General features: G+C 53.8%; 1 protein-coding gene across 29 annotated transcripts in view; it reads right to left on the bottom strand.

Annotated features, from left to right (window-relative positions):
* Positions 1-25,995, bottom strand: part of RRBP1 (ribosome binding protein 1) — a 46,755-nt gene that overhangs the window by 10,243 nt on the left and 10,517 nt on the right. For 21 of the 29 annotated variants that reach the window (XR_014073577.1, XR_014073575.1, XR_014073579.1 and 18 more), the window contains exons 2-8: positions 14,550-16,908; positions 5,398-5,546; positions 4,232-4,354; positions 3,528-3,680; positions 2,789-2,907; positions 1,772-1,925; positions 211-349 (exon numbers count right to left, since the gene is read on the bottom strand). Coding sequence is in view for 12 of the 29 variants with exons in the window: in XM_081558691.1 (XP_081414817.1) it covers positions 211-349; positions 1,772-1,925; positions 2,789-2,907; positions 3,528-3,680; positions 4,232-4,354; positions 5,398-5,546; positions 14,550-16,887 (3,175 nt within the window). In the remaining 17 variants the exon portion in view is untranslated. The remainder of the gene's footprint in view (positions 1-210; positions 350-1,771; positions 1,926-2,788; positions 2,908-3,527; positions 3,681-4,231; positions 4,355-5,397; positions 5,547-14,549; positions 16,909-25,995) is intronic. The other 8 variants (XM_081558698.1, XM_081558700.1, XM_081558699.1 and 5 more) reach the window with 3 other exon arrangements.

The raw sequence follows: 25,995 nt of genomic DNA, 5'->3' as shown, positions 1-25,995 counted from the left end.
TGGGCCTTACTGAGGTGGAGGAAGGAGATGGCCAGCAGCAGCCCCTGTGGCAGCGTCTTCCACCCAAGCCCACCCCCCCTATCCAGCCCCCACGTCCAGTCCTCTAGACCCCAGGCCTGACCCCAAGCACCCCCGTGCGTCCTGACAGGTGCAGAAGTCTGGGGTCCCGGGTGCTCTTGCCCCGCGGGGCCAGCCCCCCGCAGCCCTCACCGGCCATCTGCTGCTGCTGCTCCCGGGCCTTCTCGGCATCTGCACGGAGGCTGGCATGGCTGTTCTGTGCGCGGCACAGCTCCTGGCCGACCTCTTCCAGGCGCTTCCGCAGGGCCTCCTCACTGTCTTTGTGAGACGCCTGGGGACCGGCCGAGGGAAGAGGGCTGTGAGGGTGTGGGCGGGAGGCTGGACTCTCTCAGCTCTGCCATCCAGAGCTCTTCACTCCCAGCCGCCCCGCACTGATGAAACAGAAAAGCTGCCTGGATGTCCAGGTCAGTTCACCCACTAGACAAGGCCAGGGAGCCATCCTGACCCTTGAAGAGTGGGAGCCCAGGGAAGACGCTACAGATGAGACCAACAGTCGCCCCATTTTCACCTGAGTGGGACCTGGGAATGGTCACAGCTGCTGAGCATTTCTGGGCAAGGTGCTGTCAAGGCGTCCATGTGTCAGTGTGGTGAGCCCCGGCCACCCCAAGACACAGGTACCACCACCACACCCACATTACAGGTGGAAAAACCAGGGCCTCAGGGTCAACGCCGTGGGGACTCTGTGTGACCGAGGATGGCAAGACTGAGCAGGAGGAAATGCACAGAGCCTGGGGCTTCCTGACGAGAGTGATGGTGACAACTTGGTACTGGAGTGGTGGCTCCAGCCCTGGAAGCATCGGGACCACCCAAGGGCTTTCAGAGCACAAGCATTAGGCCCTCCCCAGGGGTCCTAGTCCCATCTCACTGCTCAGGCCAGACCCACGTTACACCAAATTATGCACCTCAGTTCCCCGCAAACAATCCTGTTTTCATCTGTGCCTGTCCTGGGTCCCCTGTGCATACAGCAGTCTCAAAACTTCTAGTCCTTTCCGTGACGCAGGCCCACGTGCTACAGCTGAGCTTCAGGGACTGAGCAGAAATGGGCGCAAAGCCGTGTGGGCTCCCGGGTTCATGTGGTCTCCCCGAGAAGTCACACACACAGAGGGGAGACAACTGCCCTGAGACAGGCCAGCTGGGGGACGTGGGGCTCGTTCGGCTGATGGGGAGCTGCCTGGCGCCCTGTGGGGGTTCCTCCCTCCAGGGAATGGGTGTCCCCCTGGGTAACCGTGAGCTCCCAGGCCACACTCAGGGCTGAGAATGAAGAAGCCCCACCAGGCACTGAAGCCGGAGGCTGTGCAGGGACCCGTGAAGACACAGGGTGGGTGACTGCCTGGGGGCTTGTGTCCTGGCTCCGAGTGAACTGGGGGGACTGGCTTAACTCTGTGCCTCCCATTCCCTTCTGGGAAATGGCACATAATACCAGTATCTACCCCATGGGGTTACAAGAATTAGCTGAGAATTAACGCTTGTGAGTGTTTAGAACAAACGCTGAGCACATAGATGGTACCCATTTCATGCTGACCAGGCATCACCAGTAACAAAACCAAGGCTGAGGGTGCCAGACCCAGCCCTGCCTGGGTCTCCAGCGGCCACAGTCACAGCTGAGGACAGACGACCCCAGGTGGCCGATGGGCCAGGTGGGGAGGCTTGGTGGGCGGGATGCACAGGCACGAGGGGGGCCGCCGCCCCTCACCTGCAGCTGCAGGACCTGTTTCTCCACAGCGGCCGCCTTGGCCTCCAGGGCCTTGCGCTGCTGCTCCTCCTGCCGCACGGCCTCCGACTTCTCCACCAGCTCCTTGCTGACCTTGCCCAGCTCCTGCCGGAGCTTGGCCAGCTCTGCGTTCTGCCTGCAAGACAGTCACCAGCCCCCGGAATGATGGACAGGAAAGGGCTGAGTTGGCTCCCGTGAACCCTGAGACGTGCCAGGGGCGATGGGGACAGGCGGCCCTGAGCCCGTCCTCTGGGGCCCCAGCTCTTTCTTAAGTCGTTGCCTGAGTCTTGGACCCCACCCCGGTGAAGCCCATCTGTATCATTAGCCACATGGGGTGTGATGGTGTTTTGTTGAAAATGGTATTTCATGAGCAGGGTGGGTGGCTCAGTGAGAGCAAAGAGCAACACGGGCCTGAAAGCAGCCCATGGAACCAATAGCAGTGGCTGATTCCTCACGGCTGATATGGGCCCAGACGAGCCCTGGGAGACAGGTGGACGGGCCTCTCCACCCCGAGGGCGGGGCCACAGGTGGGCTCGAGTCCACATACAGGACTCACCAGCCAGAGGGACCACGACCAGGCCGGGAGTCCACACAAAGCGGAAGGCTGTGGCATTTTACAGAAGAGACCCCTCAGTGCCACACAGAAGCTGGGTCTCAGGACCAGGCAAGCAGTCCATTGGGGGCAGGAGAGCTGAGGGGGCAGGTCCAGGCCCACCTTTTCCAGCGCGAGGAGGTCGTCAGCCTGCTGCCTCCTTCCCTGGCACAAGCGACACTTCCTCACGGCAGGACTGACTGTCCAGCCGAGCGACAGTACCAGACCAGGTGAAGTGGACAGACAAAACTATCCCCCAACCCTGGGAGGCAAGAAACCTGGCCAAGATCAGCTCTGCTCTGCTGCCTGGGGGGCGCAGACATGGCCCCCAGCCCCGGGGCTGGGGTGGGAGGCCAGCTGGTGGGCCCTGGGGACCAAGTGCAGCTTGGGGCGCACGCAGGGCTTACTTGCTCTCCACCTGGCTCGTGGCCTGATTCAAGGCGTCCCTCAGGATGGAGTTCTCCTGCTGCAGGCGGGCCAGCTGCGCGCTGGGGCCGTTCTCCAGCTGCTCCTGCAGTGTCCGGATCTAAAAGGGCACCCGAGGGGCATCAGAGCCTCGCAAAGACAACCACTTTGGGAGCAAGGTCAGTAAGCTCCCAGCCAGCAGACAAAAGCCCTGAGCCAAGCGCTCAGCCCAAAGCCCCAGGCGTGTTGGTTCACTCGGCTGCTGACCAAGGTCCTGAGACATAGCACAGAGCCCATAGCCACCCTAAGGACACCTGTTTCCTGCTCTCTGACCCCCTTGGCGCAGCCCCCGCCGCCCCGGGGTGGGTAGAGGAGAGAGTGCAAGGCTCCGAGTCCTCAGGTCAGAGCTGGCCAGGCCCTCTGCTGGGACCATGTGGATTTCAGGCCCCTTGTTTTGGTGGGTTCTCCCAACCTTGTGGAGAGAAGGCAGAGCCAGCCAGGACTCCAGGGTCACGGAGAGGCTGCGAACGTGACCCACAGGCCCCCAGAGTAAGGGATGGTCATGTCCCAACGTGACCACTTGGGACCAGAGTGTTTTCAGAAAGTGTTCTTTAAATGCATGCACGTCTCCCTGGTTACTGACATTAAACACACACACACCAGCCAGCCAGACAGAACAGCCCCTTGCCCCCCACACCCAACAAACCGGGCTGTGAGGACTCGCCCCACGGCTGTGCCCACCTTGCCCTGCAGCTGCTGCACCTCCTCCCTGTGCTCCTGATAGCTGGTCTTCATGCGCGCCTGCACGGCCGTGATCTCCTGCTCCCGGGCCACCAGCTGCTTTTTCACTTTGGCCTCCCCGGCGGCCGCCTTGGCCTTTTCCGCTGCCAGCTCCTGGAGAAAGCAGAGGGCAGGGAGGCAGGAGTTTATCTGGTGAAATCAAGGCCAGCACCACCCAGAGCATTTGATAAGCCCCCCACTCTGGCTGTCTGTCCGTCCATCCCCCACCAAACATACCTTCCCCCGTGGCTTGGAGCCAAGGCCCTAACTCAGGACAGAAACTCGGACTCCTTGTGAATGAAAGGATCCAGGGCTCAGGGCCTGGGGTGTCCTGAGGCCCCGGCCGCCTCCCTGCACCTGCTGCCCCGCAGAGGAGCCGGGCATGGAGATGAGGCAATGGCCACACACAGCGCTTTGCTGGGAAAGCACGGCTATCACAAGACAAGGGGTGTTGCCAGCCCCTTAGGGACCTGGGCTTCCTCCCCAGGAGAGACGAAGGCAAAAAAACCCCAGCTGAGCTGTGACGGGAGAGGCCATGTGCCGACCGCCCCTGAGCGAGACCCACCCCATATCGGGGCGGCCCGGACCCCTGAGACCAGAGCTCACAGGCACAGCCCAGGCTCCCGGAGTCCAGGGTCTTCACCGGCCCCAGGCCCTGACCCCACCTTGTTGAGCTCCCGCAGCTTGCTCTTGGCGACGGCCGCGTCCTCCTGCTCTGCGGCCAGCAGCTTCTCCTTTTCTTCCAGCTGGCGTTTCAGAATCACCACGGGGTCGCCCTTCTGAGTGGCCTGGAGAGGCCCACAGAGCCGCGTTTAACAGGAGGTGGGCAGACGCACGGTTTGAGCCCCAGTCCAGCCCTCAAACCCCGACCCAAGAGCAGAGCTCTGGCTGGATGGTGCGGGAGCAGTTCCTTGCCGACCGCACACACACGCGGGGCAGCCCCCACCTCAGCTGCCCAGTCCATCAGGCCTCAGGCCCGCGGGTGCAGGATCTCCTTGAACCCAAAGCTCTGGACCCCGGGGGCAGTTGTGGGGAGCCTGGGGTTTTCCTAACCCAGGATAATGGTGGTCAGGGCCTCTCCCTGGCCTGCTGGGGGCCATCGGCCATCGTTTCCGGCTCCGTGCCCAGCCCTGAGCGGCTATGTGGGGCCAGTTGAAGTGTGGAGGCTGGGCTGGGGGTGGGGGAGGGTGTATTCTGGGTGTACTGGCCTGAGGCCAGGCCTCTCTTTTGGAGAGGCGTGGTCAGCATGACCTCCAGCCACTCAAGCCCAGAAGACGGACGGACGTTCAGTGAGCAAAGAGCTCCTGCGACCCCAGGGCCCGTCCCCCCTCAGCGGGGGCCAGGGCGGAAAGAACCCAGTGTCCTCGGGACAGGGGCCACCAGTCTGGCTCTCAGGACACTCCTCAGACATCTCTCACCTCTGAGGCACCACAAAATCCTCTAGCAAAATTATCTATGATGCAGGCTTTGCGTAAGGAACAAATGTGCCCCACAGCACTTCCTGGGGGCAGCTCATGGCCCCTGCACCAGAGAGGGAAAATCCAAACAGGCAAGAACCTTCCCTCCTGCTCCCAAGCCCTGGCCACAAACCAGCGGCCCAGCTCTTGCACCTGCCTTGATGTCCCACCTATAGTGGCAGCTGGGCTGACTCGCCCAACCACCCCAGGAAGGGACGGCGAGGAGGCAGGTGGAGGGGTTTCAAGGACCTTCTGTACAGCTGGGGATGCCCCAGGGAGGCCGGGGCCCTGGGACCAGGTGGGGTGTGGGGGTGGCCCCTGGCCAGCTGCTTGCAGCTGCAGTGGCACCGAACGTGCGGGGGGGGGAGGCCCACCTTGTGCCACGTGTCCTGCACGATGCCCGCCTTGTCGGCCAGGATCTCCATGAGCCGCTGGGCCTCTCCCTCGCTGAGCACCATGCTTCCGACAGCAGAGACCAGTGTCTTGTAGGGGAGGTGCAGAGTGCCATTGGCATCTGGGGGCCCTGTGCATGGAGCGGAGAGCAGGTGTCACACGCAGGCACAACAGCCAAGCCCAGCATACCCTGGACCGGGGGCCAGTCGGGGTCCTGCCCATAGACAGTGCAGTAGAGAAACACTGAGTGTCCCTGGGCTGGAGGAGACAACCCTCGACCTTTTCATCATCAGGAGCAGACGTGGGCAAGGCACACTCTCCCTAGCCAACAGCCCAGTTCAGCTCTGGCTCACACCACCCAGAGAGGCTCATACCCCTGCCAAGACCCAGCCCCGTGGCCCTCGGGTCCAGACTGACCAATGAGCCCATCAGCCAGATGGCTGCAGCCCCATGTTGGGGAGGGGGAGGCCACCTCCCATGTGTCCTGGTCCAGACCCTCTATTTGCAGCCCTCCCCGGATGAAGAGTAAAGCAGGTTCCAGGAGGGATGGCTGGGCCAGCCTCATCCAGGCCTGGCCACTTGCCGGGCCAGGAGCACCTGACCTGCTAGAGGACGCAACGCCAGGTGCCAACAGCGAGCTGTCACCCCTGGACACCCCCAACACCTCCACAAGAGCTCCGCTCTCTCACAGGCCCTCATGCAGCCCCAAAGGCAAGAAGGGGTGAACAGGAACACCCCTGTTGTCATGCTGTGGCCCCAACCTGCCCTCGGCAGAAAACAGGGCCCCAAACGAGCCGAAACAAAGCAAAGCTGGTGCCCACAGCGGCACCTGCCGCCAAGCCCACCTCGCTGAGGATGAGCGAGGGGGAGGTTTCCATGGCAACACGAAATTCTCTGCCTGTCACAATATTTTCATCACACGTGAAAACATTTGGCGGGATGCCCTTGTAAAGGGGACAAGGGGGTGGGGGGGGTGTGGTTGCTACAAGCACCTTTACTCAGAACTTCTCAACCCGCAAAGCCCGGGAATGAAAGATAACCAGGCTAACGTTCAGGCCTAGAGCTCAAGGTGTCATGAAAACTGGGGGTGGGGGGTAGGGGTAGCGCCCTTCAGTCTTCACAGTTCTCATTGAAATATGTATATTAAGTAATTTTAATGGAGAACTTCTGCACCCAAGGGGTTTCCGTTATGGCTCAGCTGGTAAAGAATCCGCCTGCAATGCGGAGACCTAGGTTTGATCTCTGGGTTGGGAAGATCCCCTGGAGAAGGGAAAAGCTACCCACGCCAGTATTCTGCCTGGAGAATCCCATGGACTATACAGTCCATGGGGTGGCAAACAGTCAGACACGACTGAGTGCCTTTCACTCACTCACTCTGCACCCGAGGGACAGCTCAAGGACAGCTAAGCCCAGAGAGAAGGAACCAGTCGGACGAAGACCCCACAGTCAGCGCCTTGGCTTCTGGGCTTCCTCTCCTCCGATCAACTGGAAGCCCGATGTTCCTGCCTGGGTTCTCCAGAAGAGGGCACCCATTGGGTCAGACCTGCCAGGACGGCCTGGCTGAGGCTAGCCACTCAGACCACGTTCCTGCTCTCTGGACTCAGAGAGGCAGGCCTGCCCCCGCGCTGCCCACACGCAGCCACCAGCCTCGTGGGCCACCGGGCACCTACCAGGGGGCTGGTGGTGGGAACAGGAGTGGCTCCCGGAGGGGCACACACCAGATTCTGAAAACCTGGTATGAAAAGAAAGAATGTCAAGGATCTGCAATAATTTTTCATACTGATTGCAAGCTGAAGTGATACAGCATGTGGGGTAAACTGGGTTACATGAAACACATCATTAAAGCGAATTCCATTTGTCTTTCGTTCGTCTTTCTTAACGTGGCTCACTGTGTATTTCTACCAGACAGGCAGGCACTGCCTGCCCCAGAGTGCCTGTTCTCCCAGCCCAGTGAGTGGTCCGGGGAAGGGGACTCAGCAGCTGGAAGATGCAGCTATGTGTCCATAAGGAACACCCCTCCCTTCACAGCGTCACCCCAGGGGTCTCACAAGTGTGTCTCTTCTGGAGGGCCTGCTGCACAGACCATTCCTCAGAGTATTCTGCGAGAGTGTCATCCTAATACACGTCTGTCAAAACCATCTCATGTAATTACACTAAATTGTATTAGACTTTCTTATCAAACAAAGTAATACAAAACTTGTAAAGCTATGCAGTAGTGAAGTTTACTTCCCCTTGCCCACCCCGACAGAAGATTCACGCCCTTCTCCACCCCCATATAAATAATTCAAAATTATTTTCAGAGACATCACGTTACATTTCTCCATTAAGGTTAAGGACAGTACCATCTCTAGTCTCCCCAAATCAGCGGAAGTAAAACTGAAAGAAAAGAACCGAGAAGCAGGAACCAGAACTCTGGGCCCCATGTGAGTGGCATTTATTTCTGGGTTTCAAGGTCTTCTGGCCAAACCACCAGCCCTAAACTCAACCCCATAGGAGCCGGGGGTCAGGTATGCAGGGCAGGCAGTGGGCGGCACGCTGATCCACACATGGGACTAACATTCCTCCAGCAAATGCTCCAAGGCTAGAAAAAAATCCTTGGGGCTGGGAAATCTTAAAGCCCTCTCGAAGACTCAACATCTGTTCTGTGAAGCCACAGGCCTCACCAAGACCATGTGGCCATGAACTCCCTGAAGACAGGAGCAACCAAGGCTTTGCGCACGATGGTGCATCTGAAATTCCAGGTGTGGACAGGCCAGGAGGCCCAGGGGAGGAAGATGATGGCAGGAGAGCAGGGTAGCCAGGCAGGGCCAGTGTCTCATGGAGTCCATTCAGGGCTGAACCTACCCACGGGCCGGTTCCGGTCTGCAGGTCTGCAGGCAGTGGGTACCCTGTCAGAACAAGGGCCCTGGAGCCAGCTGCCCTGGGCTTGAATTCCGGCTCAACTCCTTGCCAGCTGGGCATCCTAGGGCAAGGGGCTTCACCTCTCTGTGCTGATTTCCTTGTCCGTGAGGTGGGGTGACAATCACCCCTCCCTCACATGTGGCAGGTTAAATGGCAATGCACTGGGCACAGGGCAAGCACCACAGGGTCCATGAGAAGGGCCAGGCGCACCCCAGACCCGGCCCCTCCCTGAGCAGACAGCACCCCAGCAAGGAACTTGTTGGAAGGGGTCCCCTTCCTCTGCCCTCCCATGATTGCCACAGACAAGTCATGCCAAGCCAGCACCAGGCACCCTCCCGGGGACAGATAACCATGGCCTGTGGCTCCTTTGGCCTCTGCCCTGCACACAAGGTCACGGGGGTGGTGCGTTTAGAAAAGTGAGGAGCCTGTGTCTCCTCGGGCTCTCAGCCCCAAAGCACACAGCGTTCAGATAACATGTGCAAGCCTCAAATTCCAGAACTGCACTCCTGTCTGTGACCACACTTGGAGGCTTAATCACCCAACATCACACCAGTCCTGCAAATAGGTCGTGGGAGTCTCCCTCTCAGTGTTGACTGGGGGGTCCCTTGGGGAGAAACCCATGAATGGTCTCAGCCAGTGGGCACTCAGCGGGCTCCCTGCGCTGCTTTGGTCCCTGGAAGCCCTGCCCTGCTCGCAGCCGGCTCAGCCCGTGACAGGGTGACGTCAGAGCTGCTCCAGGAACCGCGCTCACGACAGCTGGGATCTAGCCGGGGTCGTCGCCAGGCCCCGAGGTGGGCATCAGGAGGCTCCAGGGCCACGCCAGCCACTGCTGCAGGTCCCCCAAGCTCTGCCTAGGTGGTCTCCCAACACCAAGCAGGCACCGACTATGTACCCTGCAGTCTGCAAAATGCAGGTGGGAGGGACTCCCAGGCAGGAGGAGACCCCAGACATGGAATCAACAGAGCCCCAAGGACCCCCAGGGAGCAGCCATGGCAGCAATGCTGGGAGGGCTTTTATCGCAGGAGATGCTCATGCCAAACGCTCTGGGCAGAGAGCAGCAAGGGCTGGGGCTCCAGGAGGGGAGGGAGCAGCAAAGACAGGCACCAAGGCTGGCAGAGCAGAGGCAGGAAGGGCTACAGTGGGTCCCAGGCATCACAGGCCCTGGGGATCCCAGTGTCACCTTGTGGGCAAGGGAAGCATCACCTGGGAGTGAGCCAGGTCTGCACCTGAGGACGCCGGGGGACCAGGCCAGTCAGGGATGAATCCAGGCCAGGGGCTGAGTGTGCTTAGGAAACTGGGTGGTGACAGAGACCCCATGTCAACCCGGGGGCTCTGAGGGCAGGACACAGGGTGCAGTCTTGGGGTGGGGGGAGGACATCCAGACCAGTCCCAAAGGCCTCTGCACCGCTGTCACCCCAACCGTGTGGGTGGGGGGCCGTGCATGGTCCCCTGGACAGGAAGCCAGAGTCCAGCCTCAGGAAGCCCTCCAGGACATCCCCAGTCACCTGAGCCATACCCAGGCCACAGGCCCAGGACCCCAAGAAGGGCCCCCTGCCCTCCCAGAAGCCAGGACTTCTGGAGCAATCATCAGACTCAGAGACAAGACAAGCTCCTAACTCCCACTGACCCCAAGGGCAGAAGGTGGCCCCTGAATCAGAGTGGCCAACAGGCCACTCGTCTCCAGAAACAGGAACCTGAGCCAGCACCACCACGGCCCCCACCACCCAGGAGCACAGACAGTGGCCGTGAAGGATTCTCCTGAGCCTTTGGGAAAGGAGTCCCCCCCTGAGGCCCTCGATGGAAGAGCCCCCAGATGCGGCAGAGGTACAGCTGCAGCTCCGGCCGCCCTCAGGGCTCCGGGTTGGGACTATGGCAGTGGAGGGCCCCAGGCAGCACACAGATGGTCGACTGCAAGCCCATCTCAGGCTGGAGCCCAGCACCGCCCGGGTCGTCTGACCGCCCCCGACAGGGTGAGGGCCCTGCACGGCAGTGCGCTGGCCCCAGGCACCTGGCATCTCGAGGGCACTGGAGCAAAGCACAAGTAATATTGAGAGCAATCCTACCGGGGCCTCTGAGTCAGGCCTTCTCATCTGGTTGGAGACAAAAGTCATCTGTTGACAGACTGGAGGCTTGTCCATATAATGATGCCTCATGGAATTTTTTTTTAAAAAATTCTACAAATTGAATGCCTTTATTTTTCTCTTTATATACTATTGCTCTCCCCACCCTGATTTTAATAAAATCCATTTTAAATCTGAAAAAAAAAACAACAAAAAAAAAACACATCACAGTATTTCTTAAAGAAATAAAACCCTGGAGGATCTGTGGGAGAGATCCTTCCTCGGGCCTGAGACAGCCCTGAGGTCTGACCTACGGCCAGCAGAAAGGACGGGGGACAGACAACCTTGGGCCTCTGTTCTGGCAGCAATGGGAGACCCGGTGCTGCCACGTGTGAGAGGGCTGACCAGGAATGACCGGAAAGTTCTGCAAGAACATGTTGCAGCAGCTTCTCTAAGACATGACAGTGCTACACTGACACGCAACTCACTTCCCCGGGGGATGTTTTGTTCTTTTAAAAAAGAAGAAAAGAAAAAGCTGGGTTTGAAGAACTTACATAGAAACTGAATTAAATAAAGGCTCATAAGCTCGGTAGTTTTCTTCAGAGATTCCGATCCTGAGAAACTGAGTTTAGTTTGAAAGAGAGGATCAAGCATGGTCTCACCAGACGCCATGTCTCCTGGGGCGAAGAGGGGGCACAGATGGAGACCCAGGCCCAGGGTGCGCCCCCCACCCCTTCTGGGAAATCTCAAAACACAGCTGAACTCTAGTTACTGCTGTCAGAGAACAGGGAGAGATACAAGCCCATCTTAGAGAATGCTGGGGGATAAACGCATAGAAGGACCCCTGCCCTCACCCCAGGCCGGGGTGCAGCAGGACACCGGGGTGCAGCTCCCGTCCAGTCATACAGCCTGAGATGAGGCCCTGCAGACTACACACACCCAGAGAGATGTTCTCCTGGCCACGGTGGCTCACAGAACACGACTCCACGCCTGCGTTTCCCGGGGTCTGGCAGTGGCAGGAGGCCTCTCACAACACAGAGTTGAAGGCCCCATGATGCAGAAACCTCCTTTCTCTCTCATCTGACCTCAGTGCCCACCATCAGCTGGGTGCCCAGGGGCAGGGACACACTGAGAAGGACTGGCCGCCTTCCTTCCTCACCCTGGGCCCCCAAAGAAGCAGGAGGCCCTCACTGCTCAGAGGCCACTCGGGGTCCTGGGGTCAGGGCTGGGCTGCCTCCTGGCACCCAAAGGGGTGTGAGCTCCACTGTGGTCCAATGAGGGCCTGTTTCCTCAACTCACAGACAAATGTGGAGTTTTTCTCTTCCGCTAACAAGAATACATGTTATAGAAAAACTGGAAAGTGCAGAAGAGTGAAGGGAAGAAAATAAAAGTCACCCACAGACCTCCCCCCAAAGACAGCCTTTCTCCCACGTAGACCTGTGCGCGTCTGATTCAGCCATCGTGGGGCCTGAGGGCACCTCCACCTCCCAGAGGCTGGCGGGACTCAGCTGGGATGGTCTCTGGCCCAGGGTTTAGACCCAAGTCTGCAGGATGGATGGCCTTTGGCATCAAGCCAGGGCACTGAGTCTAAGAGGAGGGCCCCCCGGTCGCCGTTCTGCCCTCCTCCCCACCTCAGTGACACCCGTAAACCAAGCCCCCTGGCAGCATAAGTCCCAGGGCTCGTGCCCAACTCGGAAGGTGCCTCCTGTTCAGCCCAAGCCCGCGTATCCGGTTCAGTGGGCCTGGTCTGTGCCACGTTCACATGGACTCGAGTCCAGGAGCTGGAGAGATGGCCCTGTCAAGAGGGCCCCAAACCTCCCCCATGGCCACACGCTTCCTGGGCAAGAAGTTGCTTTCCTGACCAACGCAGATGCTGGCTGTGGTGACTCCAAGAGAGCAAACCAGGGGAGGCCTGGACGCTGCCGCCAACGCTTGGGAGCTTCAATTCCAGAAATTTCCACTTTGCAAGGATTCCATGAATTCCCTCTTCTCCAGACACTGGGAAGAGAACTCAAGCTTCTGTTTCATAACCAAGTGTTTTCTCCTAGTCCACATCTGGGTTCCTAACAGCCTCCGATGTCACCGCCATCTCCACACAGCCACATGAGATGTTTGTGTGGGATCATCACCGAGGGGACCGTCTGCCGCGCCAGGCCTCTGGCAGGCAAGGTGGACGGGGCTGTCTCCCTAAGTTAAAAACGCTCCTGCCTTCTGACAAAGCAGCTACACATCTAGGACCTGACGCTATGGAGACCCTCACCCGGTGGGACATGGATGTCACTGTAGCAGTAATCTTAGCAGCAACAGAAGGGCTCAACACTTCAGAGCATTTAAATATATTACGTTACACTCAGGCCACGGACGATGATGCAGTCTACTCAGGACCATTCTTGTTCCTGACCTGCTGGCCTCGGGCCAGCACCCTATTGTCATTACAACAGTTTGGGAAAGTGTTCACATATCAGACAGAACCGGCCTTCCAACAGTCACTTAAAAATCTATTCAGTATTCTTACTTATTTTTCCCTTGAGAGGCGACTTTCAAGCCCATTGAAATTTTGGCAAGAAGAATAATAAACTACTAAGTTAACCAGGGAGTGACAATCATTCTGTCTATCACGTATAATCTTTCTTGTCCTGAACCGTGGTATTATTTCCTGTTCAAACTTCCTCTTATCCTACACCTCAGGTAAGCGGCTTTGCGGGTTCACATAGGTCAGAAATTAGGTCTTCCTCCCAACAAGGCTTTTTGTTACCTGCCAATTTTGCCTTCCTTTCTAATGTGAAGTTTGTTTCATACCTTATTTCAAATTGTCCAAGGCCTTACAGGCTCATGAAAATCCCAGGAAGCTCAGATGCAGGAGAAGCCAGAGAACAGACCAGCTCTAACCTACCTCCCTGCCGTCTGCCTCTAGGGCCCTTGGCCCCAGGTCAGGTAGAGCATTGCCTTGAAGACAGGGAGGCGTGCTCCCTCCACCCGTGGGGCCGGGGCTGAGGCTGAGAGTCTGGGTTTTTAAAGGGCCTGAGAGGTTGTCGTGACCCATGGGGCGAACGTAGGTTGGTCCCTGAACCTCTCACAGAGCACAGTGTGGTCTGAGAAAATGTTCCCCCAGCAGAAAAGCGGATACAGCTTCAGAAAAAGACAAGAGAGGGGAGCTAGCTACAAACAGAAGGCCTGCCTACTTGGCAGAGGCCCCAACATTTCAGGCCCCTAAGATGCCTCACCAAGACAAATGCAATGGCTAAGCTAAGAAAGAAAGAAATCTAGCAAGAGAAAAAGAGAGAAAGGGACTGAAGGAGAAAGGAAACATCAGACTACTCTATCAAGTGAGGGATGGCCAGGAAACAGGAACTCACAGGTCGAGTTTCTACAGTGATCTGCACTGAAAAGATAATGGGAAATCCATGTTCTATGCATTATCTAACAACATGTCTAACTGATACATAATATCTATTTTAATGTTCTATAACGCTCCATTCCACAACTGGAGTGGGAGGTAGCAAAGACGGGAACCTGGGAGGCAGCGGGTGTGGACACCACTGCTTCTTAGAAGTAGTATCCTACTGTTATTCACTCAATAAACATCGAGAAAAGAACAAAGCTATGTTAAAGCACCAGGGGAGGCAAGAAGGCACAACAGGTTGACAGACCATGGCCAGATGTTCAAGAGAGTCTGCAAGACACAGAACTGTTCTCGATTGTGTGGTGGAGGGAGTCGTCACCTCTTCTGAACTCACACCTGTCCTCACTGGACTTCCTCTTGTTGACTCAGGCTCAGTCTCACAACTTGCTCTGGGCAACAGGACCCTGGTTTGAGAAGTGCTTTTTTACAGCTCTGCCACAACCATGAGAAGGTCCTCTGCCCTCAAGAGTCACCGATGCCTTGGCCTGAGCCCAGAATGAACATGTAGAAGTTGACCCAAGAGTCAACCTGTGGCAGGAGCCAAACTAGTTAAGAGGTAACACAGACCCGTCAACCTCCACCCAAATCAACAGAAACATGAGCAAAAATGAATGACTGACGCTGCAGGACCCTCAGTTCTAGGATGTTTGTTACGCAGCCTTGTTGTGGCAACAGCTGACTGATACAGATGGCTTCCCCAAAGGGAATCTATAAGCCACTTAGAGACAGCTTGTCTCTCCACATTCATAAAGAAACGAAAGCTACTTACCAGGCTCACCCTTCTTCTTTGACCCAGACTTCTTCTTTGCAGGAGCCTCTTGCTTTGGTGCTTCCTGGCTCTGGACCATGTCTGCATTTTTGCCCTGGGTAGGAGTTGACTCTGCCTTTTTACCCTGATTGGTAGATGCATCCACCTTCTTGCCCTGGTTGGGGGACCCTTCTGACTTCTTGCCTTGTTTCGAGGTTCCCTCTGCCTTTTTCCCTTGATTGGGGGTCCCATCTGCTTTTTTCCCCTGGTTCGCAACACCCTCCACCTTTGTGCCCTGATTAGCAACTGAATCTGCCTTTTTGCCCTGATTCTGGCCTGTCTCTGCTTTTCTGCCCTGGTTAGGGGTCCCCTCTGCCTTCTTGCCCTGGTTCTGGGTCCCCTCTGCCTTCTTGCCCTGGTTCTGGGCTCCCTCTGCCTTCTTGCCCTGATTCTGGGCCCCCTCTGCTTTCTTGCCCTGATTGGGGGTCCCATCTGCCTTCCTGCCCTGGTTCTGGGCCCCTTCTGCCTTCTTGCCCTGGTTGGGGGTCCCATCTGCTTTTTTACTCTGGTTTTGAACCACTTCTACCATTTTTCCCTGGTCCGGGGTACTCTGCTCTTTTCTGCCCTGATTCTGGTTCCCCTCTGCCTTCTTTCCCTGGTTCTGGGCCCCCTCTGATTTCTTCCCCTGGTTCTGGGCCCCCTCTGATTTCTTCCCTTGGTTCTGGACCCCCTCTGCCTTCTTCCCCTGGTTCTGGACCCCCTCTGATTTCTTCCCTTGATTCTGGGCCCCCTCTGCCTTCTTGCCCTGGTTGGAGGTTCCCTCTGATTTCTTTCCCTGGTTCTGGGCCCCCTCTGCTTTCTTGCCCTGGTTCTGGGCGCCCTCTGCCTTCTTGCCCTGGTTCTGGGCCCCCTCTGCCTTCTTGCCCTGGTGCTGGGCCCCCTCTGCCTTCTTGCCCTGGTTGGAGGTTCCCTCTGCCTTCTTGCCCTGGTTCTGGGCCCCCTCTGCCTTCTTGCCCTGATTCTCGCTCCCCTCTGCCTTCTTGCCCTGGTTCTGGCCCCCCTCTGCCTTCTTGCCCTGGTTCTGGCCCCCCTCTGCCTTCTTGCCCTGGTTCTGGCCCCCCTCTGCCTTCTTGCCTTGGTTCTGGGCCCCCTCTGCCTTCTTGCCTTGGTTCTGGGCACCCTCTACCTTCTTGCCCTGGTTGGGGGTCCCCTCTGCCTTCTTGCCCTGGTTGGGAGTCCCCTCTGATTTCTTGCCTTGGTTCTGGGCCCCCTCTGATTTCTTGCCTTGGTTCTGGGTCCCCTCTGCCTTCTTGCCTTGGTTCTGGGCCCCCTCTGCCTTCTTGCCTTGGTTCTGGGCCCCCTCTGCCTTCTTTCCCTGGTTCTGGGGCCCCTCTGATTTCTTGCCCTGGTTCTGGGCCCCCTCTGATTTCTTGCCCTGGTTCTGGGCCCCCTCTGCCTTCTTGCCCTGGTTCTGGGCCCCCTCTGCCTTCTTGCCTTGGTTCTGGGCCCCCTCTGCCTTCTTGCCCTGGTTCTGGGCACCCTCTACCTTCTTGCCTTGGTTCTGGGCACCCTCTGCTTTCTTGCCTTGGTTCTGGGCCCCCTCTCCCTTCTTGCCTTGGTTCTGGGCCCCCTCTCCCTTCTTGCCTTGGTTCTGGGCCCCCTCTCCCTTCTTGCCTTGGTTCTGGGCCCCCTCTGCCTTCTTGCCTTGGTTCTGGGCCCCCTCTGCCTTCTTGCCTTGGTTCTGGGCCCCCTCTGCCTTCTTGCCCTGTGTAGAGCTGGTGGCAGGGGCACTGCCTTTGGTGCCCACCGGGGACACCACCACCATAGGCACCTCCTTGGGAGCAGCTTCCAAGATGGCAGACTTTGAGGCAAGAACCTGGATGGAATTCACTACAGAGCTGACTGCTGGTTCCACCTTTGCCACTTTTTTCTCCTTCTTCCTTTTGTCCTTCGGGGAAGAAGCCAGCTTCTCTTGGGGCATGGCTGGTACTGTGGCTACAGGGGCGGTGACCACAGGGGACTGGAGTGGGGTTGGAGCAACTGCCACTGCAGGTGCCCACACTGGGTCCTTGGGGAGGATGGTCACGCCAGGGTTGGGCTCATGGTCAGGTATCTTCCCGTTGGGCTTCTCCTCCTTTTTCTTGGTCTTTCCTTTCTTCTCCACTGTCTTCTCCTTCTTCTTCTTTTCCACTTTCTGGTGGTTGGTCTTCGCCATTTCCTTGCGCTGGTTGGCCAGAGCTTCTTCATACGACGTCTCCTTCATGGAGAAGGTTGACACCAGGAAGATGCCGATGGCGGAAACAACCATGAATCCACCAAAGACCACAACCCCCAAGGTCTGAGTGTCGTAAATATCCATCCTGGCTGGTTTTCCTTTCACCTGCCAAATACATACATGGCAATTACTTTCTGTAGAAACCAAGGCATTTGACAGTCACTGTCCCCACTCGCAACACCTAACATATATAGTTCCACTAATCCTTCAGACTGATAAAATCAAAGAAGAAACACACCAAGCAATCTCTGCTGTCACCTGTTCTCCCTGCCCCCTCATAAGTGAGCAACTTTTACACAAGCTGGGACACACGAAGCCATGGAGAGATGGCAGCAGGCAGCTCCATGACCAGGGCACATGGCGCCCATGCAACTCAGAAGCCGTGACCCCAGGTCAAGATGTTCCCTACTAAAGGGTCAAAGATGCACATAAACACAAGCATGGGCCAGTGTTAGATAACTGGGAGTGGTAAGGACTGTGTCAAAGTGCCAACTACACCAGGAGCAGGAGTCACCCAGTCACAGGTGATGACTGTAGAAATGTGAGCACTAGGTTGATGAATCTTTTGCTTTCTCATATCAGGACAGATCGCCCCCACCACCAACCCAAGTTGACTGATATTAAGAATACCATGTGAGTCAAATAAAACACAGTTGCTGGCTCTCGCTCAAGTGTCCCAGCCAGTGGGTCTCATGAGCACTCTTTCTCTGCTGCCCCCTCTTCCCCAGGGCTCATAAACACAAGTACCCACCCGGGGCAGAGATAAGAACCTACGCATTACAATCCCAAAGGTGATCAACATGTGGTGAGGAAAAATGGAGCCTGTGAATCTGCACATTAGGAAACAGGAAATATCAGTCCTGGGAGGCTGACCAAGTTAAGACCTCAGGTCTGAATTCCACATCCAGAGGCTGCAAAGAGGGAGGGGGATGGCTTCACCAGGTCCACTCCTCACCCTGGGGAGAGGACCCTTTGTCTGATGACACACTCCCAACCACGAGGATGAACCACCCTTCTCGCTGGCTGGGGACCGAAGTCCACAGGGTTGGAGGTAGCCACGTCCACACCCAACAGCTGTCAGCCGGGCTACACCTGACTTCAGTGAGGAACTCCAAGGGGTCCATTTCTTAGATACACTCAACATTTACCAACTAATTTTGCTGCTGCTATCACAGTTCCAGTCCCCTGAGCTGGGGAGTGAGAAACAGAGCCCAGCTCCCCCAGGAGGACCAGCAGTGGAGGAGTTACGGAAACGCGTGTGTGAGAGGCTGGGGGAGGGCAGGGAGAAAGGAAGAGAGCTAAGTGGTCCCCCAAATCCCTGGAGCTGGGATAGGCCAGGCCCAGGCTTCTCAGTGGCTTAAAAGTGGAGATTCCTCTTCCTGCGCGAGTGGGGGCTTCTAAACAGCCATGGAATCCAAATTTTGACATTAGGGGATTTGAGAGGAGGGACTGAGCTCAGCATCCTATTCTAAGGAAAATCACTCTCGTCGCAGGAAAAACGCATGACTTTGCTGTCTTTCTACGAAACCCCTGCAGGAGGGGGGTGGACTGTGCCCTGCTCTCCAGGGCAGCACCTTCCTCAGGGGCACCTGGACACTTACTTCTCCCAGACTGTTGCTGGGGGCTGCAGCTCTGGGTCAGACTCCACATCCTGGTCCGCAAGCCCGAGGGGGCTCAGGGAGCCTCCAGGTCTTGCGGCAGTGAGTTCTGACCTCTGGCCATGGGTCCCACACACACAGAGGTCAGGAGCCTTCAGGACCATACTCGCAGCTGAGTGCAAAAAGCCTGAAGGGAGGGGTCCAGGAGGCGGGAGGGCGGGGACAAGAAGCTGGAACGTTCCTTCTAACCCCCGCTGCTCAGTGGGCGTCCACAACTGAAATGCTGGGTCCTCACAAGGACCCCTCAGAACTCTGCCGACACGGACATGTTTCAGGTACAAGGCGATAGCATCATCATGACATCCATCCTATTCAGGTGACAAGAATCCTCCGACCTACTGTGCAGCACAGGGAACTCTACTCAATATCCAGGAAAAGAATCTGAGAAAGAGTGGATACAAAAACCCTCTGCAATGCCCTTCTCCAGAGGCAGCACCAGGCCAGGGGCCCGGGTCACCCGGCTGCGGGTCTACAAGCCCCGGGTCCCCAACGTGCCCTGGAAGGCAGGTCCCATGGAGGCCCTGGGCCACTAGACCCCAGGACAGGCACTGCCCTGCCCCATCTCAGCTCCCCCCACCCCACCCCACCCCCCACTTAATCCCCTTTCGAGCACCATGAACTCTGTAGCCGAGTGGTTTTGGGCAGAAAAGCCACGGATGAAAAGCTGGCCTTGGCTCTCAAGTTAGGTAAACACAGGATACAAGATATTCTCTGTCGGGGGCAGAGTGGAGAGAAGCCAGCTGCGAGAGCGTTTCCCTCTGCACGGGCAGATGGACATCTGAGGCCATCACTTCCTATGCCTCCAAATATGCTCAAGGTCAGTCTTCAAGGTTAGCCTGCCGGATGCTCCACACACAGTTCAAAGGACCCTGGCAGGAACCTCCTACAAGGTTTTCCACAAGACTGTGCTGTGTGCCGTTGCATCCTGAGTGGGCTGACCACAGAGAATCTGCGCTGTCAATCCCGGAAACTTTTATGAAATGTACATGTTTATTTACAACGGCCGATCTGCTTAGAGTGTGAAGCAGAAAGCCAGCCAGCACGGGGAGCAGACGGCCGCCCCGAGGCTCAGGGACCACTCCCAGGCTCCGTGGCTGAAACCCTGGGCCCACCTTGGAGGTGCTGAGGGCAGGGCTTTCTTCTGCTCCTGGGAGTAAGGACTGGGGAGCAGAGGTTGTGTGGAAGCCCCAAGCATGGACTACTGTTGCTGATTCACTTGGGCTGACCAGGCTAGTACAGTCTGGCCAGGTCAGTCCAAACTGGCAACAGGGATTTGGATTGGTTTTGCAAAAGGACTCTCTACAGCACTCCTGGGGCTGGGTCGTGTCACCACCCAGCTGTGCTGTGGGGGGCCATGTGTGGGCACTCTGAGAAGCTACAGCAGGGGGTGGGGAGGGGGGTGTCAAAGAGACCCAGCCCCATTTCCTGGGTGTAAGGTGACTTACCAGGAAGGCACAAAACTAAAACAGAATGACAATAGAATAGAGATGCTAGCAGATATGACTGCATCATCAAGTATTTCAAATATACGGAAGATTAAGAAAAATATTCTGAATGTCCATTTATCCATCACCCAGGTTTAGCAAATCCAAACATTTCCCCCATTTACTTCAGATAAACGTTCAGTATCTTATCTTTCCTTCCACAGAGGACCAACACCCAAAGTGTCACCATGCTCACCCATGGGTGCCCACCGGACAAGCCCAGGACCACCCTGGCAAGGGCTGCATGGGAGCAGCCCTGCGAGTGTCACTGGGCAATGTTTTATCCTCCAAAACACACCACTGGCCCAGGGTGGGCACTGTGCCACCAGACATTGCCAAATGCTCCCTAGGGCAGCACGAGGCCCCATCCTCCACTCACTCTCCAGACGTGTCCCCACCAGACGTCAGTGATGCTGGGCCTCCCATGGAGATGAGCGCTCGCGCTTCTCCTATGACGTGGCCTGTTCACATACTTGGCCTGTCTTCTAAAGGGTTGCCTTTTTCTTTGATTTATAGGTGTCCTTTCATAGCTTGGATATTAACCATTTGTTGTTTTCAATATATCCAAGTCTTTGGAGCTGACTCCTTGGGAAACACCCTGATGCTACGAAAGACTGGGAGCAAGAGGAGAAGGTGGTGGCAGAGGATGAGAGGGTTGGATGGCGTAACTGACTCAACAGACATGAGTTTGAACAAACTCTAGGAGATGGTGAAGGACAGAGAAGCCTGGTGTGCTACAGTCCCTGGGGTTGTGCAAAGAGTTGGACACAACTTAGCAACTGAACAAGTCTCTGGTTTCATTTTCATCCATCTTGTTTGTTTTTACAGTGTTTTCTTGTACCACAGCTATTGCCCCAGAGTCTGGGGCTGCCCAGGTGGTGCTAGTGGTAAAGAACCCACCTGCCAATGCAGGAGATGTAAGAGACTCAGGTTTGATCCTTGGGTCGGGAAGATTCCCTGGAGGAGGGCATGGCAACCCACTCCAGTATTCTTGTCTGGAGAAACCCATGGACAGAGGAGCCTGGTGGGCTACAGTCCATGGGGTCCCAAAGAGTTGGACACGACTGAAGCAACTTAGCACACACATGCAACAGAGTCAAAGATAATCTGTTTCCTTTTTCCTTTTAGGAAAAAACTTTTGCTCTCCTTTCAACCTAAATAATCACTCAGTCATGTAAAGAGGCAATGCACTCCTAGGGGCCAAAACTTGAAAGGCACAAAACAGCTGATATAGAGTGAAAACCTCCCTTATACCCCCTGCCTCAGCCACCCAGGTCCCAGCTACTGGGAGAGAAGTCCTTTACTGTTTATTTTCTTCCACACACTTCAGAAGGCTTTTCGTAGCTCGGTTTAATCACCTGGGATTTACTCTGGCATATGACAGGAAACAGTGTCAGCTTCTCTCATGGCTTAAATTACCTGGCACCCCTTCCGAACTGGTCCACTCTCCTCCCTGACTTGCACAGTTGCCTCTGTGCCACCAGGTTTGATGGACTTACACTCTGTCCCACCTACATATTTATCTGTGCTTGGCATCAATACCACATTTTGGCCCATGCAGCCCCTCCAAATCCCAATTCCACTGGGATTTTTGAAACAGACTAAATTTACAGATGAAGGTGGGGACAGCTGACTGTACACCATGGGAACTGTCACAGAACAGTGTGTGTAGCACTCCACTTATTTAAATGTCCTTTTATATTATACTTGTAAAGAGCTTTTATGATCTCTATAGAAAGTCTTACATGTCTTTTTTGTTGCTGTTAAGGTTATTGCTATTTTTAAGTGTACAAGAAAAAGATACCTTTTTCTATTTCTAGCTACAGGCATCCAGCAAAGTTATTCATGTTTGCACGTGTGTTGTTTACCCAGATATTATGCTAAACCTTCCTCAAATACAGGAGTTTGTGGATTCTCTTCAAGAAAAAAAAAAATCACCTATGAAAAAAGACAGTCGTTTCTTGCTTTCTAAGCTGTATCATCGCATCTCTGTTTCTCATCTCCCTGAGCCGGGCAAGAACTCTGAGCAGGCTTGCTGGTCTTGTTGCTGAGTCTCCACTTCTGATATGTCACTATTAGATGCCGTGTTGGTAGAAAAAGTTTTTATGAGTATCAGGTTAAGCTGTCTTGTATTCCTACTTTCCTTTTTAATAACTGGGCATTAAGTTTGAGCAAGTGCTTTTTCTTTATCACTTGATATTTTCTCTAACCTGAAATGGGTTGAACTAAAATAACATACATTCTAGTGTTAACTCACAGATGGCTCCGAGGGTGTAGACATTTCTTGATGGTGGGTCTTTTCCTTCTTAATCCCTCACTAGATTTAGTCTGTTGACATTTTTGGGGGGGATTCAGGGCTGTGAGCTCTCATGTGAGGGGAGGCAGAATCGTCCTCAGACTGTGCTTCCACAGTCTTGGCAGCAAGGTCGCCTCAGTCCCATAAGCTGAGGATCACCTCACCCCTTTTCCTCTGTTCTTTGCAGATTCAGAAGAAATGGCCTGTAAAACCTTCAGAGTCTGGTTGTTCGAGATCTGTTCCTGGAGGGGGAGGAGTGGGTATAGAGCTGCTTTTCAAAAAAATTGAAATATAGATGCTGTATAAGATTATATAAGTTGCAGATGTACAACATAGTGATTCAAAATTTTTAAAGGTTTTTTAAATATAAAACTTCCATAGTTATTATAAATATTGGTTATGCTCCCCATGTTGTACAATGTACTCTTAGGACTTGTTTCATTTCATTTTATTTTTGTAGCTTATTTTATACCGAACAGTTTGTGCCTCTTAATCCCTTTCCCCTGTCCAGCCCCTGCCCCTTCCCACCCCCTACCAGTAAACACTAGTTTATTTCCTAGTATCTGTGAATCTGCTTCTTTTTTGTTATATTCACTAGTTTGCTGTATTTTTTAGATTCCACATATAAGTGATATTATACACAATACCCTCTAGGTCCACCCATGTTGCTGCAAATGGTAGAATTTCATTCTTTTTTAATGGCTGAGTAGTATTCTATTAGTATTTCACTATATATATATTATATATACATCTGACATCTTCTTTATCCATTCATCTGTATATGGACATTTGTATTGTTTCCACATCTTGGCTATTGTAAATAGTGTTGCTATGAACATTGGGATGCGTGTATCTTTTTGAGTTAGTGCTTTTGTTTTCCTTCAGATACATACCCAAGAGCAGAACTTCTGGGTTATATAGTTGTTCTATTTTTAGTTTTTGAGGAACCTCTATACTGTTGTTTTCCACAGTGGCTGCACCAATTGACATTCCCACCAACCGTGTATGATGGTTCCCTTTGGCAGAGAGCTGACTTTAATTGCTATTTCAATTTTAATGATGATTCCAGGACCTGTTTATGGGTTTGTGACTCAATCTACATAATTAAGGGCTTCCCTTGTAGCTCAGTCGGTAAAGAATCTGCCTGCAGTGCAGGAGACCAAGGTTCGATCCCTGGGTTGGGAAGATCCCCTGGAGAAGGAAATGGCAACCCACTCCAGTATCCTTGCCTGGAAAATCTCATGGACAGAGGAGCCTGGTGGGCTGCAGTCCATGGGTTCACAAAGAGTCAGGCACGACTGAGCAACTAACACTTACTTACTTACTTACTACATAATTTTCATCACTCCTTCTAACTTTCATTGGTTCATTCTGTTCTTTCTAACTGCTTGACATGAACATTTATTAACTTTCAGGCCTTTTTTTTTTTTCTTGTAGCAAATATTTAAGATAATGAATTTTCCTGTAAAGTACTACTGAAGCTTTATCCTTCAAGCTACTATGCAAACTATTTTCATCAGTGCTCAGTTTGAAGTATCTTCCAGTTCCCAAAAGACCTCTGACTCACAAAGTGGCAGTGTCCTTAACATTCCTAACATGTGAGGGCTTTGAATTACCATCAACAACCCTAATTCAACTGCACTGTCCATCAGAGGATCCATTCTGTGTGATACAGGTCGAAGCTTTCACACTTGTAACCATGATCCAGGAAGATAATTTTTTTCCATGACCCAGGACACACACACGCACCCTCTTATATGCACACTATGTATATGAACATGTAAATAACAAGACTTGGATGAAACAGTAATTCAGTATTTGCATGTGTCATGCACTGGTATCTCCTAAGCCATCAACATTTTTTTTTAAAGTTTTTCACAACAAATTAAATTGACTTTGAGGGTCACGACATGCTGGGCCCGCAGTCTGACAAAGCACTGGCTTGGATTATGATGTTGGGGTGTTTTGCTAGATTGTGGTCAGCTTTTACAAATATGTATGTACTATGGGAAAGATTGAAGGCAGAAGGAGAAGAAGGTGACAGAGGATGAGATGCCTGGATGGCATCACCGATTCAATGGATGTGAACTTGGGCAAACTCCAGGAGATGGTGAGGGACAGGGAGGTCTGGTGTGCTGCAGTCCATGGGGCTGCAAAGAGTCAGACACGACTGAGAGCGACTGAACAACAACCACAACGTACTCTGTGGACTGAAGGCCACATGTTCCAGTGTATAACCTTCTGTAGAACCCCATCCATTTTCTATTTAATCTAACAGCTATTGAGAGCTTTAAGAATCTCCCTCCATGAGCACGGATTTGTCAGTTTCTCCTGGGAATCTGTCAATCTGTGCTTTTTTGGGAGGGTTATCTTATTAGAATATAAAATCAGAACTGCGACATCTTCCTGATAAAGTGCCTACTATTTTATCCTCTATTATAAAGTGATCCTCTTTATCCCTAATGATTTTTTTTTTCACTTCATTGTCTGATTATTTAAAAAGTTACTTCAATTTCAGGGGGGGTTAATACTGGCCTAGAATCATTTTCTGTTCTTCACTTGCAACCCTTCTGGGGTCATGTTTTAAGTGGAACTCTTAAAAATAGCATATAGCTGGATTTTAAGGCTAGCATGGCGATTTGTCTTTGTAACTGGTAGGTTCAGTTCATCAATATCTACTGTGATTCCCTAGGTATTTGGGCTCATTTACACCTTCATCTTGTTATTCTTGTTTATAATACTTTTTCTTTGCTTATCCCTTGCTTATTTTCTTATTTTATTTTGCATTCCACTAGACACCTTGTCCTCGGCGTTTGAAAGTCACACTCTTCTGTTTCCGTGTGTGTCTACGTGCAAGTGCTTTTAAAAAATTGTGATTAATCAGAAAAAAAAAAAATTGTGATTAAAATGCCTTTTCCCCTTACAGTCTGTTAACACACACACCTGACAGCTGACACTTCCCAACAGAGGAAGAGCCACAGAAGCCTCAGGCCTGGGGCCTCCATGAGTTGGGTTCCTCTCCCCCCATCCTGCTTCTCCCTCACACACACCTGGACCACCTGCAGGTGCTCTGCAGTTCCAGACACTCATGCTTACATTTCCCAAATGGTTCCCCAAATGGTTCTGTCTGCCAGTCACTGCTTCCTGCATCGCAGGCCTCCTGCATCGCAGGCCTCCTGCATCTGAGTCTCCCCAAAGCACATCCTTGACCACCTGTTTCAGCAAGAATCTCCTCTTATCAACATTCTCAGTCCTTGCAGCCCTGAAAAGATTTCTTTCCTTCACTCTCCTTCAGCATGAATGGCTAGCTGAGTACAGAACTCCATGCTGAGAGTTACTTACTCTCATCACTTTGAAGATACTGTTTTATTTCTCAGCTTTTTTTTTTTTTGGTGGGGGGAGGGACGGGCATGCTTAGTATCAAAAGGCATGTTGTCAATTTATCATTTGTATGACCTTTAAGAAAATAAAGATCTCATTACTTTTAAGATCCATCTTTTGGGTTCTGAGGATTCAACAAAACCTTTAGGTGTGTATTTATTTTTATCATCTAATTCAGGCTCACCGTGCTTTCTCACATGTTTCACGGGTTCTAGGAAGCAATGCTCCTGCTTTTCTGCAGTAACTCCTAACTGCACCTCAACCTCTGCCACCACTCAGGAGAGATCCTCAGACCTGTGTTCCATTTCACCGATTGTCTCTTCAGCTGAATCTAACAAGCTCTGTAATCAATCAGTCCTTTGAGGTGTTTTTT

This window comes from Giraffa tippelskirchi, chromosome 13 (genome assembly GCF_054371585.1).
Source record: "Giraffa tippelskirchi isolate mGirTip1 chromosome 13, T2T-mGirTip1v1.2.pri, whole genome shotgun sequence".
Taxonomy (NCBI): Eukaryota; Metazoa; Chordata; class Mammalia; order Artiodactyla; family Giraffidae; genus Giraffa; species Giraffa tippelskirchi.
This window is presented reverse-complemented; position numbering and strand designations above follow the sequence as displayed.